Here is a 15,419-nt window from a genome sequence, read left to right as displayed (position 1 = left end):
TTTTCAAGTCTTGAGGTAACTAAGGCATGATGAGGGTTTCAGGAAGAGTTGAACTAAGGCAGTGACAGGATCTGGCAGTATTATAGCAGTGGAAATAGATGGAATTAGTGACCATGCAACTACATTGTTGATCTCTGGATTAAATACTAAGGTACTGATCGGTCTGTACAAATGTCAAACAGTTGCCAAGAAGAGGGATGGAGTCACTGGATAACGAATAAAATTTGTGGCAAAGATCGTAAAGAAATTGCTTTCATCTAGATAACATTTTGTTGGAGGAAACTTCTGTTATTGATTAGAACAGTATGGAAACAGGCCCTTCAGCCCAACAAGTCCACACCAACCTTCCAAAGGATAACTCACCCAGGCCCATGTCCCTACTCTACCCTATATTTACCCCTGACTGATGCACTGTGGGCAATTTAGCATGGCCAATTCACCTGGGCTGCACATCTTTGGATTATGGGAGGAAACCAGAGCACCCAGAGGAAACCTACACAGGCACAGGGAGACTGTGCAAACTCCACACAGACAGCCACCTGAGGTGAGAATTGAACACAGGTCTTTGGCACTGTGAGGCAGCAGTGCTAACCACTGAACCACCTTGCCACTCTAATACTGCATGTCAGATAAACAATGTGAAAACTGAGAGTGTGTAAAGGTCATGAGAGTTGGTGCTGAGTTGGGTTGGATATTATCAGAATAGATATGAAAACTGATGCTTCATTTCTGGATGGGAAAGCATGTGGTTGTGATATAAGAGCAGACAAAACAGTGATCATCAGTGATTTTCAAGCTTTTCTTTCTCTTTGGGAAGATTTTACAAATATTGACAGACTCCTAAAGATGATATTGGTATATTCCTGAAGACTGTCTGTCCTAACTGGCTTTAAAAGTTTGTTAGATACCCAAAACAAACCATTTGCATGAAACATCTAACAATTGATTTGAAAGTATTAGTCAGTCTGCAAATGAGGAAGATAAAAGTGTTCTATCGAGTGTTCAAGATACTGGGCTTGTGAAGAGTTGCATGGACAGCGACAGAAATTATTATGGACTCTTGGAAAACATTCAGTTCCATAGGATCCTAACTCAGCTCCTAGACCGTGACGTAAACACTTGATATTCTAATTGTGAATTCTTTACACCTTAATGATCTTTCTTTGGTGGCCTGTTATTTTCCATCAGTTCATGCAGTTGAGGTGGCAAACAAAACACCAACTCAGAATTGTGCTGACATCTTAAATTCCCCTATGACATATTTATGGGGATATGGTGGCACAGTGATAATGTCATGCTAACTAGTATTCCAGAGGTTCAGGCTACTGCTTTGGAGGATAAGGTTTCATGGTTATAATATTCAGGAATGAATAAGGCGAGTCTCAGTAATGGTGTCCATGGCAAATACAATTAATTGTTATAAGAACCCAGTTGGCTCTCTGTTGTCCTTGATGGAACGGAAATCTGCTGGCCTTACCTGGTCTGGTCTATATGTGACTCCAGACCCCCAGCAATGTGGTTGGACTATTAATTGGCCTCTGAAATAGTAAATCAATTGATTCAAGGGCAATTAGCTTCAGGGAAAAAATATTGGTCTTGCCTGTAACATCACATTCAATGAAAGAATAAACAAAAATATGACTGTCTATTGCTTAATTGTGTGCTCAATCTGATTTAACTCTGAGTTAATTCAATGGTACATCTGGTACAAACATGGACTTGATTATGAAGTAGAAAAGCCCAAATTGTTCCCTACCTGATAGTTTTCCACCACACCCAAGTTTAAAAGCAGGACCTATCGATGGACAGAGTAGGACTTCAATGTTGTGTTTTCTCCATGCATTCAAATACTCATCACGGTAGGCCTACACGAAATACAAGAATGCGACCTCAATAAAGATGCCAGTTAATTCTGAAATTAACTTCTCAAGACATTGGAGGTAACTGTTTAAGAACTGAGCTGCCTGAGTATGAAATCTTGAACTGGGGGACATAGCTACAGAGTATGGGGACACTCATTTAAAGAGGCTGATTCCTTATGCTGTAAGGTCAGTGTCAATTCTGTATGTTAAAAACCAGAAGTTGCTTAACATTAAGTATTATTCAGCAAGGTTGCTATCTTGAGAACAAGGAAGTTTCACTTCCCTCAAAAATAATCTGAGAGATAGAAATAAGTTTATTGTTGGCTGATTGAGTCATTGTTAAACACAAGGACCCAGACACCATCATCACATCCCTGGGTATATCCTGCTCCACCAAAAAGACAAAGCCAACAGAAGAGAGGTCTGGCACAATGACACAATTAAGAAAGAGTTCTCAACATTGACTCTAGAGTCACACAAATTTCATAACATCAGGTCAAATATGGGCAAGGAAACATGCTGCTGATAACCATTATCACTGCCCCTATTGACTGATGAATACACACCTCTCCATGTTCAGGTAGGCACTCAGATGACAAGGGAACAGAATGTTCTCTGCATGGCAATCTCCATGTCCATTGCCAAGAGTCACTCATAGCTTCTGACTGACCTGACTAAGTCTTAAAGGACATTGCTGCTAGACTGGGTCTGTCACAACATTATTATGAAGAAATCAACAATATTTCAAACAGATCTAGCAACTCAATCCATGAACAAAGGGCCATTGGCAACTACAATCTGCAATCTCATGCTCAACATATTCCCATTCTACCATTACCATCAAGCCAGGAGATCAATCCTAGTTCAATAAAGAGTGTAGAAGAGAGACCTAGAGCAGTACCAGAGATACCAAAGCAGATGTTTTCCAAATTAAATACAACACAGGAAAACTGAAGCAATCCATGTCCATATGTAGCAAGATTTGGTTAATATGCAGGCACAGACTGACAAGTGGCAAGTAACACTCATGTCACAAAAGTGCCAGACAATGACCATCTCCAACAACAGAAACCTAATCATCGCCGCTTGACATTCAGTGACATTATCATTGTTGAATCCTCTGCTATCAACATCCTGGGGGTTTACACTTGACCAGAAAACTGAACTGGACTGGCTATATAAATATTCTGGCTGAAAAGTAGATCAGAGATGAGGAATTCTTTTGCAGTGAGTAACCTCCTGACTCCTCAGAGATGCCAACCACACATAAGCCACAAGTAAGGATGGTGATGAAATGGTTTCCACTTGCTTAGATGAAATGCAGCACTCAAGACGTTCACCAATATCCCAAGAAAATGTAGACCACTTCACTGGCAGCTCATGTGATATCTATAATATTCAACTCCTCCACCATGAATGTACAATGGCAGTAGAGTGTACCATCTGCAAGCTGCACTACAACAACTCACCAAAGTTCCTTAGACAGCACCTATGAAACCCATAACCTCTAATATCTAAAACGTCAAGGGCAGCAGATACATCGGAACACCAACACAGGCATGTTCCTATTCAAGCCAAACACCATCCTAACTTGGAGCTACATACTATTCCTTCATTGTAACTGAGTCGATGATCCCAAAATGGCCTTCATAATAACTGTGTGTATCCCTACACCACATAGACCGCAATAATTCAAGAATGCAGCTCACCATCACTTTATCAAGAACAATTAGGAATGGGCAAATAATGGTGACCGCACCAGCAACACACACATCCCACATCCCAAAAATGAATTTTAATGCAAGTTGCTTAAAGTAAATTTTAAAAATTAATATTGTTATTGAAAAATCATGTCGTTGCTTGCTTAAGAAACAAATATGTCTCACAGCAATATCTTATCTTACCATTGTAGCATAGTGGAGCTTCCATAGGTCCTTAACCGATCTGTGAAAATATACAAATAAGAAGACTAAAGGTGAGATAGAAACATTTTCTTCTGAATCAAAATACAACGTGTTGATTTTAAGCCTCCTCCTATGGCAGTTCTTTTGGAAAAGCACAGCAGGTCAGGCAGCATCCAAGGAGCAGGAAAATCGACATTTCGGGAGTAAGCCCTTCATCAGAAATGAGTTCTTTTGGAGGTGGATAGGTTAAGATGCTGAGATGAAGACAAAAGATAAGTGGGGCTATTGCCTGGTTGTATTATTGATGTGTTCCCAAACCCTACCACCTAAATTTAACTTAATTCAGGTACATAAGACTTCAGAGATCAGGAATCTTATTAAATTGTAAATGTTGCCATATGGTGCCATTATATCTATCACTGACTAAGAGCTGCATGATCTCAGACTTACCTACAGAAGCCAGTAACTTCATGGCCATTAGAAGGCCCAGGCAAGCTTATGTGTTGCTTCTCTTGCACTTACAGGAATATATTGGACATGTTCAGTCTCTGTGACCCCAAAAGGGTGACAATTTTTGCTGATCTTTTTGGTAGTCTATGATAGTGGCAAGTCTTCTCACCTCCTCATCCACACCACCCTCAATTTTCCACTCCTAACTGCAGATGTTTGCATCACTTCCATGTGGTTCAGGCAGGAGTGAGTGTCAAAGAGTACAGTTCAAAGATTCAACTCCCCCTGACCATCTGCCAAATATTCTGAATGGAGCCATTTTGCAAATTAATCCTTTCACTCCCTCCATCAATGTATGCTAGGCCAAAAGACTCACAGATGATGAATTTTTAAAAACCAAATTGCTCTATTTAGATCAAAAGAAATGTCCACAGCATCTTCAATTTTCAAAGCGTTGTCCTGAGAAATTTTCATTACATTTATTTTTCTCTGTTATAAATATTAATGTTATTAGTTATGATGCCTCAGTACAAAGAAAGTATAGGTGTCCAAGATCGATAGAAATAATGCCGACAGCCATTAATTCTTCAAAAATCATTAATTGTTGACCCTGCCTTCTCTAATCACAGAAGTTGACTGATCTACTCACAAACATGTTCTAATTTTAGTTTGGATTGCTAGAGGAAAGCAATTGCTATGACTATGGTTTATGCAGCTGAAGACATAGAACATAGAACAATACAGTGCAGTACAGGCCCTTCGGCCCTCGATGTTGCGCCGATCAAAGCCCACCTAACCTACACTAACCCACTATCCTCCATATACCTATCCAATGCCCGCTTAAATACCCATAAAGAGGGAGAGTCCACTACTGCTACTGGCAGGGCATTCCATGAACTTACGACTCACTGAGTGAAGAACCTACCCCTAACATCAGTCCTATATCTACCCCCCCTTAATTTAAAGCTATGCCCCCTTGTAATAGCTGACTCCATACGTGGAAAAAGGTTCTCACTGTCAACCCTATCTAACCCCCTAATCATCTTGTACACCTCTATCAAATCACCCCTAAACCTTCTTTTCTCCAAAGAAAACAACCCCAAGTGCCTCAGCCTTTCCTCATAGGATCTTCCTACCATACCAGGCAACATCCTGGTAAACTTCCTCTGCACCCGTTCCAGTGCCTCCACATCCTTCCTATAGTATGGCGACCAAAACTGCACACAATATTCCAGATGCGGCCGCACCAGAGTCTTATACAACTGCAGCATGACCTCAGGACTCCGGAACTCAATTCCTCTACCAATAAAAGCCAGTACACCATATGCCTTCTTCACTGCACTATTTACCTGGGTGGCAACTTTCAGAGATCTGTGTACATGGACACCAAGATCCCTCTGCTCTTCCACACTACCAAGTAGTCTACCATTAGCCCAGTAATCCATCTTTTTATTACTCCTACCAAAGTGAATCACTTCACACTTAGCTACATTGAACTCCATTTGCCACCTTTCTGCCCAGCTCTGCAGCTTCTCTATATCATGAATGCCAATGGTGGGGAGTAGGAAGAGATTTGATGCAAAAATGGTCAGAATTGGAGGAGTGCAGAATTTTCTAGTGTGTTGTCAGGTTGCTACAGGGAGACCTACCCAAGACAGCATGTGGTTAAATTCAAAACACAGTGCCTTCAAATAATGCTTTATGTCTCCAATCTGTGGTGCCATAATTTACAAATGTACAAACAGTAGTAGACCAGTCATCTCCTCAAACTTGCTCCACTATTCAATAAGATGATGGCTGATCTGTTTGTAACCTCAAATTTGCAATTCCACCTACCCCTGATAACCCTTTTGTCCCTTGCATAGCAAGAACCTCTCCACCTCTGCCATACTTCCTATCAGAAAGATGTTGTGAGACTTGAAAGGGTTCAGAAAAGTTTTAGAAGGATGTTGCCAGGGTTGGAGGATTTGAGCGAGAGGGAGAGGCTGAACAGGCTGGGGTTGTTTTCCCTGGACCGTCAGAGACTGAGGGGTGACCTTATAGAGGTTTACAAAATTATGAGGGTCATGGATAGGATAAATAGACAAAGTCTTTTCCCTGGAGTCAGTGAGTCCAGAGGGCATAGGTTTAGGGTAAGAGGGGAAAGATATAAAAGAGACTTAAGGAGCAACTTTTTCACACAGAGGGTGGTACGTGTATGGAATGAGCTGCCAGAGGAAGTGGTGGAGGCTGCTACAGTTGCAACATTTGAAAGGCATTTGGAGGGTATATGAATAGGAAGGGTTTGGAGGGATATGGTCCAGGTGTTGGCAGGTGGGACTAGATTGGGTTGGGATATCTGGTCGGCATGGATGGGTTGGACCGAATGGTCTGTTTCCATGCTGCCTTTATGACTCTATGACTGCTTCCACAATCTTTTCAGGAAGAGAACACCAAAGCCACACAGCCCTTGAAGAGAAAAAAGTCATGTCATTCAGTTTTAAATGAGCGACCCCTGATTTTTACAATTGTGATCTCTAATACTACATTCTTGCATATAAGAGGAAACATTTTCTCCTCACCTCTCAAGATTTCAAATGTGTCAATCAAGTCTCATCTTAGTTTTCTAAACTCTAGCAGATATTAGACTCACCTGTCCAAACTTTGCTCATACCAAAATGCACTTATTCTAGGTATTAGAGCTTAAAAATGTGTTGCTGGAAAAGCGCAGCTTCAGGAATGAAGAAGGGCTTGTGCCCGAAACGTCGATTCTCCTTCTCCTTGGATGCTGCCTGACCTGCTGCGCTTTTCCAGCAACACATTTTTAAGCTCATACCAAAATACACTTATTCTAGGTATTAGTCCAGTAACCCTTCTCTGAACCACTTCCAATGCATTTACATTTTTCCTTAAATTCAGTGACCAATACTATGCTGAGTACTTCAAATGTGGTTTTGCCAGCGCCCTATATAACTAAAATGTAACCCCATGATTTCGTAATCAATTTCCCTCATAATAAATTATTACATTTTCTTAGCTTTCCTAGCTATTTGCTGTCCCTGTATACTGACCTTTTATAATTTATGCAGAGAGACATCCATATCCATCTGCATTTTAGAGTTCTGTAACTTTTCACCATTTAGATAATACATTTATTTTATTCTTCCTGCTAAAATAGACATTTTCACATTTTTCCACATTATATCCCATTTGTCAAATCTTTTCCCAGTCACTTAATCAAAAGTCTGTTTTGGTTGTTAAATGTTTTCTAAGTTTACTTGTACAGTTTGTTCTCCAGAGAATGTTATCTTCTCAAACTTATTCTGCAATATGATTTATGAATGATCAGCTTTAGCCACGAAAGAGATAACCAACACTTTTATTAAAATATATAAAAATACTTTTCAATCCTTTTTATAATTCATTACTCACCTTATTCTAGTCATTGCTTTGAAACTAGCAGCAATTCTCGGACTCTAGGAGAAAAGAATTATGAAAGGAAACAATCATGAATGTCATCAGCATTACAGGAAAGATATTGATATGCTCACTGTCATTCTTAATCAGTCAAAGTTAGTACCCACTAGGTACTTTCAGTCTAACAATACAGTTTGCACTTCAAGCGGGGTCTAAGCAAAATGTTCAAGAAGAAGAATACAGTGGCGAGGGAAACAGTCTGTGTTCCAGACTAGTCGTTTATTGATGGGTTCAGTGTGCTAATGAACCAATCATTTGAATTAAGACTCTTGCAGTTTTGGGAAAGGGATTTGGAGCAGAATCCCAGGGGTGACTCTGTGCCAAGAAGGACTCTCTGGAGGAAGTAGGTTTCCCAAGTAAAGCAAGGGTGATGTCCAAAGGGTGGATTCTGTTGATCAGCCTCTGAATATTGTCTTGGGAGGTGTGAGAATTAAAGGAGACAAATTGTACATGGACTGCTGTGCTGATCACAGCATAATTATAGAAGATTGTACTGTCAGAGACAGCTCAAGTTAGTCACCATCTAGAACACCAAACATGCACAACTTGGAATATGAATCCAATATAAGTGTGCTCTTTACTAGCTTCAGCTGACTAAGCGAACTATCTACAATGAACCCTTTCATGCTGCATGTGGTCTCTGGTGTTGAGTGAATTCATGTAGTCATTCCATTCATCCAGTGAATTACTTGTGCAAAGCTACAGGGCACAATCACGACCTTTTAGATAATTGAAAGTTATCTCAGCACAACAGCCACCGATCCTGAGAGATGGATCTCTGAGAATGAACAGCCATGGGCAGGTCTTGACTGGAGAAAGCCGGGCTAATCTGGCCAACAATTGAATAAAAGGTAATTATTTAGGAAACCAAACAACCAAAGTAATGTCATGATAGTGTACTATATCTGCTGGTTCTGGAATATAAATCATTGGATGTAAAACTATTTAGACAGCTCAGTCTCACTACAAGTAAGGGAAGAAAATGTTCATAAGTTGTCGGAGAGATAGAGTGAGACCAGATTTTGTAATTGATTTTGTCTTTTCCATCTGGATGTGAATTCTTCAAGTGTCCACAACCTCTGCACTAACTTATAGCTGTTGAACAATATGCATGGGCGTTCATCAAGTGTTGATCAGCTGCTTTAAAAATATCAAAGGGTAGTGTGTAGTGTTGGGCCTAAAAATGATTATTTTCAAACCAGACCATTAATGGTTAATTGTTAATTGGACATGACAATGAGCAATTGAAATAAAGTGGAAAAGTACATGAACAACAGGCCTAATGCAAAAACAGCCTTTAACCATGTGACATTGAATTTTCTGTGACAATTGACACCAACAGCTATTGTTCTGTGCCATCACATGTGGCTTGTTTCTTAGCCTTTTCTGAAGGTTGGAAAAGTACCAGAGTTATTACAAAATGGAAATTCAGCAGATAATCTTAGATTAAGGGATAGAAGGCAATGTGAGACTCACTTGCTTACATATGTATGTATATTTATGTAGTTTATGCTAATAGATTTATTCATTAGTTTGCATATATCTCTAATGTATGTCAAGAGGATTAAGCTTATAATTTGCTTCATACAGAAGTGTATGTATCTCCTTACTTTTATTTCCTTAAAAAAACTGTTAGCTGTAGATACTTTCAATAACAGTGCTCCTTTATATCTTCTAATTTTAACAATGGTCTTGTTTGAGACCAACCAAACATCCCAATGCAGTCATTGTCAAGACAGACATTTCTAATGCCTTATTTGTTTTCCCCTCAGCCAAATCCATTTGTGAGCAAATGTTTGTACTTACAAAAGGCTTCAGAATGTAATACAAGAACTTTTTCATTGCTTCAGGCACAGAACATATGGATATCTGAAACTTCATATTGGGATCTATGACATCTCCTTTACTAGAAAATTCAAGCAAGTTTAAGTGGAATTAATTGCGTTCATTTTACATATTCTTTGTAAAAATAAAATCTATCACTGCTAAGAAAATTTGTATTTATTAAAACATGAAACCTCAACTTTAGAAAGAAACTGACAAATTACAACAATCCTAAAGATGGATCTATGAATGAGGGATTACTGTTTATGATGACCGCATAACTGTTCTGTTTTAATTAGATGATATGTCTGCATATTTATTATGTTTTAGGAGTCAATCATTAAATTGGTGACCTATTTTTCTGTTATCCCTGTAAACCATTAGACATAGGAGCAGAAATTAGGCCATTCAGCCCATTGAGTCTGCTCTGTCATTCAATCACGGGTGATACGTTTCTCAACCCATTCTCCAACTTTCTCCCCATAAGTCTTGATCCACTTGACAATCACAAACCTATCTATCTCTGTCTTAACTATATTCAATGATCTGGCCTTCACAGCATTCTGTGGCAGTAAATGCCATAGATTCACCACTCTCTGGCTGAAGAAGTTTCTCCTTCTCTCCATTCCAAAAGATCTTCCCTTTACTCCAAAGCTGTGCCCTCAGGTCCTAGTCTCTCTCTGTTCAAGTACAAGTGAAATTTTAACAACCGGGTGAGTCTTCACTGAACTCCCGAGAGCAGTTGAGAGTGACTCTCCCGACATCAAGGCCGCATTTGACAGAATGCGGCATCAAAAGGCATTCTCTAATATGTGTGACAAACAAATACTGCATTTATAGGGGTTTAGGCATGAGCGTACTATAACTTACACTTACACATGCAGTATTCAATTAGCTGTAATGAAGGAAAATCCAAAGTATACAAAATAATTTATTTTTGCTTTGACTAATTTAGATATTTCTGAAGGAAGAAGTGAATATAGATTAGATTCCCTACAGTGTGGAAACAGGCCCTTCGGCCTAACAAGTCCACACCGACCCTCCAAAGAGTAATGCACCCAGACTCATTTCCCTCTGACAATATGGGCAATTTAGAATGGCCAATTCATCTGACCGGCTCATCTTTAGACTGTGGGAGGAACCAGAGCACCCAAAGGAAACCCACGTAGACACTGGGAAAGTGTGCAAACTCCACACAGACCGTCACCCAAAGCTGGAATCGAACCGGGGTCCTTGGTGCTGTGAGGCAGCAGTACTAACCACAGAGCCCCGTGCTGCCCCATTGGACACGATTTATTCTGATCGAACGTATTTCAACTCAAAACTTTAGCTGTTTGCCTTTTAACAGATGCTGTCAGACCTGCTGTATTTTTCCAGCAATCTCTGATTTTTGTTTCAGATTTCCAGCATCCACAGTTCTTTGTGTTTATTTAAGATTTATTCCCTGGTGGCCTGGAGTCACAATATCCATTTCTAAGAAAGCTGATTTACTTTTCCATACGTCACATTTTATGGAATTTCATATTTCATAGCTTATTGTAGTTTGCTTGAAAGACAATGTATTCTCAAAACATTACAGTTCTTTTTGATATTAAGAATATTACTGCATATGCTAATTATCTCAAGTTTTGTTTCAGCGAAAGGCATACACTGTGAATTTTAGATAATGCAATTTTTTTTTAATTCTGTATCAATATAAGTAAAAGCATGATGCCTGCACAAAAACTGAAGGATATTCTGAAACATCAGGGTACTGGTTTTAACATTAATCTAGTATCACATGAGTGTAATCTGCATTGGGGTTATGTTATCCTTTATACAACAATCACAGAAATATTTGGAACACTTCAAGTCCATTCTTTACACTATGATTCATAAAGGTAATTGATGAAGATGAGAAATATGATATGGACAGTAGCTATCTTTCTCCTCTTCTGGATGAGAAAAGTTCAGGAGCATGGCATACGTGCCCTGAACAAAGCCAACAACTTATAACACCTTCTAATAAGGAAACTTCGCAGGAGCATTAAATAAAATATCACAGGAGATCTTATTAGGGCAGGTGACCAAAATCTTGGACAAAAAGGTAGTTACTAAGTGGACTTGAGGAGTGTCAGGTCATAAGATATATAGGAGCAGAATTAGGCCATTCAGCCCATTGAGTCAGCTCTGCCATTCAATCATGGCTGATATGTTTCTCAACCCCCTTCTCTCCATAACTCTTGATACCTTTATTAATCAAAAATCAGCCATGATCCTTTTGAATGGTGGAGCAGGCATGAGGGGCTTAACTGTATACTCCTTTTCCACTTCTTATGGTCTTTTGGTGTTTTGAATGTGGTAGAATGTTTTCCTCATCTTTTGTTCACAGGGTTATTTGAGCTCTGGTTATTCAGTAAATAGAAACTTTTCCTGTTATTAAGATATCTGTTTAAAAGAATGCGCGGGGATCTCCGAGAAATGTATAAAACTCTAACAGGATTAGATAGGAAGGATGTTCTGAGTGACATGGAGTCCAGAATCAGGGGTCACAATCTAAGAACAAGAATTAGGCATTTATGATAGCGATAAGAAGACATTTCTTCACCCAGAGAGAGGTAAGCCTCAAAGTGGCTTTAATGTTTCCAAGAAGGAGATAGATATATTTCTTAGGGCTAAAGGGATCAAAAAAAGTGGGAACAATGTACTGCGTTACATGATCAGCCTTGATCGTATTGAATGGTGATCAAGCTCAAAAGGCCAATTGGCTTACTCCTGCTTCTATATTCTATATTTGGTGCATTAACTGTGTAACAACACTGACTGTCTCTGCACAGAACCTGACCAAAAGGATTCTGTGATTTCTCTTCCATTTTAACCACCTCTGCCTTCTACATTTGATTTGAGTATCCCTTGTGTCCCAAATTTGAATGAAAGACAGTCCAAGACTTTTGTGCCTCAACCATTGTGTAGCATCCAAAGAACAGATACACCCACCCCTGTATCTCATTTAAAATTCCTTTCCTTGCCTATTTATCTGAATTCATCTTGAGTATCTTTTTATCAGTTCATTTGTGGGATGTGGACATCACTGGCTGGGCCTGCATTTATTGCCCATTCCTAGGGGCTCTTGAGAAGGTGGTGGTGAGCAACCTTCTTGAATCACTGCAGTCCACCTGCTTTTTCTGCAAAGTCCGTGGAGCCAAAAACCTGCTATGGGTCTGCTTTAACCGTCAGGAAGAATCCATCTTTGTCATTAGTATCCTCTAATGTCTTTAGGCTTTCAGACTATGCAAATAGGCATGGAGAAAGTGAGGACAGCAAATGCCGGAGAATCAGTGTCAAAAAGGGTGACGCTGGAAAAGCACAGCAGGTCAGGCACCCATTCGGAGAGCAGGAGAGTCCATTTTTCGGGCATCAGCCAGATGAAGGGCTTTTGTCCAAAATGTCAATTGTCCTGCTCCCTGGATTCTGCTTGACCTGCAGTGCTTTTCCAGCACCATCTTTTTCAACTATGTAAGGATCTATGTCATAGGGACACCAAATAACAATGAATTGGACCCCAAATCTCTAAGGTTCCAAAGATGTCTGCTCTTACAGTACCTTAAATATAGCTGTGTGCAGGAAAACTTGTTAATATTCTCTCCCTGACTGTAAACTTGATCTTACTAAATAGTAGCTGCAGTGACCAGACCCATAGAAATGGAGGCAAGCAGCAAAGAGCACTTGCAGTGAAATTCAGTCGCTGGACAACAGTCCAGCAATCTGATCACAGATATGGGGAAGAAAATCTGCAGAGAAGCCAAATAGTAACAGAGAGAAGGAGGTGAGAGACTCAGAGACTCACTTAGGTTGGCATCACAGAGAGGAAAAGCCCATTCGGCACTGATAAAGCATAGGAAAAACATTACAGCAGGGAAAGTTTAAAACTGCAAGAAAATCACATGGTCACAGATCTAAAGTGGTTCAGATCTTTATGGATTAGAGGCCTTTACAGGAAAGGGGAAGAACAGGGCATTCAGAAAGTTAACCAGGAGAAAATCAGCAAAGAAGAAGGGCCCAATCGATTTGTTTAGGAGATCCTAAAGGAAGATAAGCCCAGTCAGTATTACAAAGGGTGCTGACAGAAACCAGTTCAGAGTTGTGTCAGGAAGGTAACAACAGTCCACAACAATGTGTGTATGTGTATGTGCATCTACATGTGCCCCTGTGTATGTGTGTGTGTCTTTCAATTACCATTTTGATGAATAGGTAATAGTGGTGCACAAAAAAAAATTCCAATTTTGCACCCATGGAATATTGGGTAATCTTTCCACCCAGAGAGGCCATAGCAAGTACAGGACTGAGGGCAAGGTTAAAGACCCAGCAAAATACAAAATGCCTGTCCAACTCATCCCATCATCTTATCAAAGAAACCAAAAGGAAAATATATACGTTTCCAATGTTTAGTTTTAGCACATGCAGCTGGCAGGCTGATTTGATTTTCTAGGAAATCTTGCCAGCTATAAGTGAAGTGCTCAGGTTTTTTTTGTGAGTGTGGGACATTTTTCCTGATTGAAATTTAAACAACGAATATTTATGATACTGTCATTTGGATTGGATGGGAGGAATTAATTATGAGTGAATGATGGAGTTAAAAATTAAAGTCCATATATAAAATGAAATACAAATCACAGTCAAAGTGTTTTATCTGTATACTTTGAGGACTGAAAAGATCATATTCGTTATAAATCTTTTCTGACTCCATTTTAGGAAGTTTTACTTACAAAATACAATAAAAGCAGATAATGATTTCATGTCAGGTGGCAAATTAAAATCCTTTGAGCTTACGTACAGGCTTTCCATAAGCGTAACACACTTGTCTGCAAGAAGTTCCGGAAAAACTAGTTCATTCATAGCATTATACACGTTTGGTGGTGTGAATGATACCAACTAGAAATAGAGAGAAACAAAGAGTTAATCATTTGGCGTATTGAATGAAAGGTCCTGTCTGACAAGGGAGCAGATATAAACAGTCTTCTTATCCAATAATTAATCTAATTTTATCTGATACTGACATTTGTAATATAGATATGAAAGTACATAGGGAAATCCATGCTCAGCAAGAGGAACTTGAAGGGCAGTAGAATGGATACACTTAAGGGAAAAATAAATAAATACATAAGGGACAGAGGAATAGAAGAATATACTGATAGGTGTTAAATGAAGAGAAGTGAAAGGAGGCTCAATTGCAGCATATACTTTGGCACAGGTCAGTTGAGACAATGGACTGTTTCTGTGCAGGAATTCTTGGTAAGATGAATTAGATTGCACCTCTCCCTTAAAACTATTGCAGGCATTTTTCAAACCTTTCTATAGTGATCACTAAAAGTTATTGACACAGTTGCTGGTGTTTGCTATAATTATTGGCACAGATCCACAAGGATTCTTACCAATTTTTATAGATGCATCATAGAAAGCATGCGATGCAGATGCATCACAGTTTATAATTGCAACTAGTCTGCCCAAGAAATTCCTAAGCGTTGTGAATGCAGCTCAGTCCATCATGAAAACTAGCTCTCCCTCTCTTGACTCTAACTACACTTCCCTCTGACTCAGAAAAGCAGCCAACATAATCAAAGGCTCCTCCTTCCCCAATTATACTCTCTTCCACCTTCTTCCATCAGGCAGAAGATCCAAACGTTTGAAAATTTGTACCAACAGGTAAAAGAACAGCTTCTTCCCAGCTGTTATCAGACTTATGAATGGACCTCTCATATATTGGAGTTGATCGTTCTCTGCAACTTCTCTGTAACACTATATTTTGCATTCTGTTCTATTACCCTGATGCATTTATGGGAGGTATGATTTGTCTAGTTAGCATGTAATACAATAATTTTCAATGTAGCTTGGTACATGGGACAATAATAAATCAAACGAAAAGAGCAGGTCAGAAGCTAGGAAT

At 39.4% G+C, this 15,419-nt stretch overlaps 1 protein-coding gene across 1 annotated transcript in view; it reads right to left on the bottom strand.

Annotated features, from left to right (window-relative positions):
• Positions 1-15,419, bottom strand: part of LOC140479500 (fatty-acid amide hydrolase 1-like) — a 75,869-nt gene that overhangs the window by 4,376 nt on the left and 56,074 nt on the right. The window contains exons 11-15 of the mRNA XM_072573332.1: positions 14,310-14,407; positions 9,479-9,578; positions 7,628-7,671; positions 3,767-3,806; positions 1,757-1,865 (exon numbers count right to left, since the gene is read on the bottom strand). Coding sequence (XP_072429433.1) covers positions 1,757-1,865; positions 3,767-3,806; positions 7,628-7,671; positions 9,479-9,578; positions 14,310-14,407 — 391 coding nt within the window. The remainder of the gene's footprint in view (positions 1-1,756; positions 1,866-3,766; positions 3,807-7,627; positions 7,672-9,478; positions 9,579-14,309; positions 14,408-15,419) is intronic.

Source organism: Chiloscyllium punctatum, chromosome 7 (genome assembly GCF_047496795.1).
Source record: "Chiloscyllium punctatum isolate Juve2018m chromosome 7, sChiPun1.3, whole genome shotgun sequence".
Classification (NCBI taxonomy): domain Eukaryota; kingdom Metazoa; phylum Chordata; class Chondrichthyes; order Orectolobiformes; family Hemiscylliidae; genus Chiloscyllium; species Chiloscyllium punctatum.
This window is presented reverse-complemented; position numbering and strand designations above follow the sequence as displayed.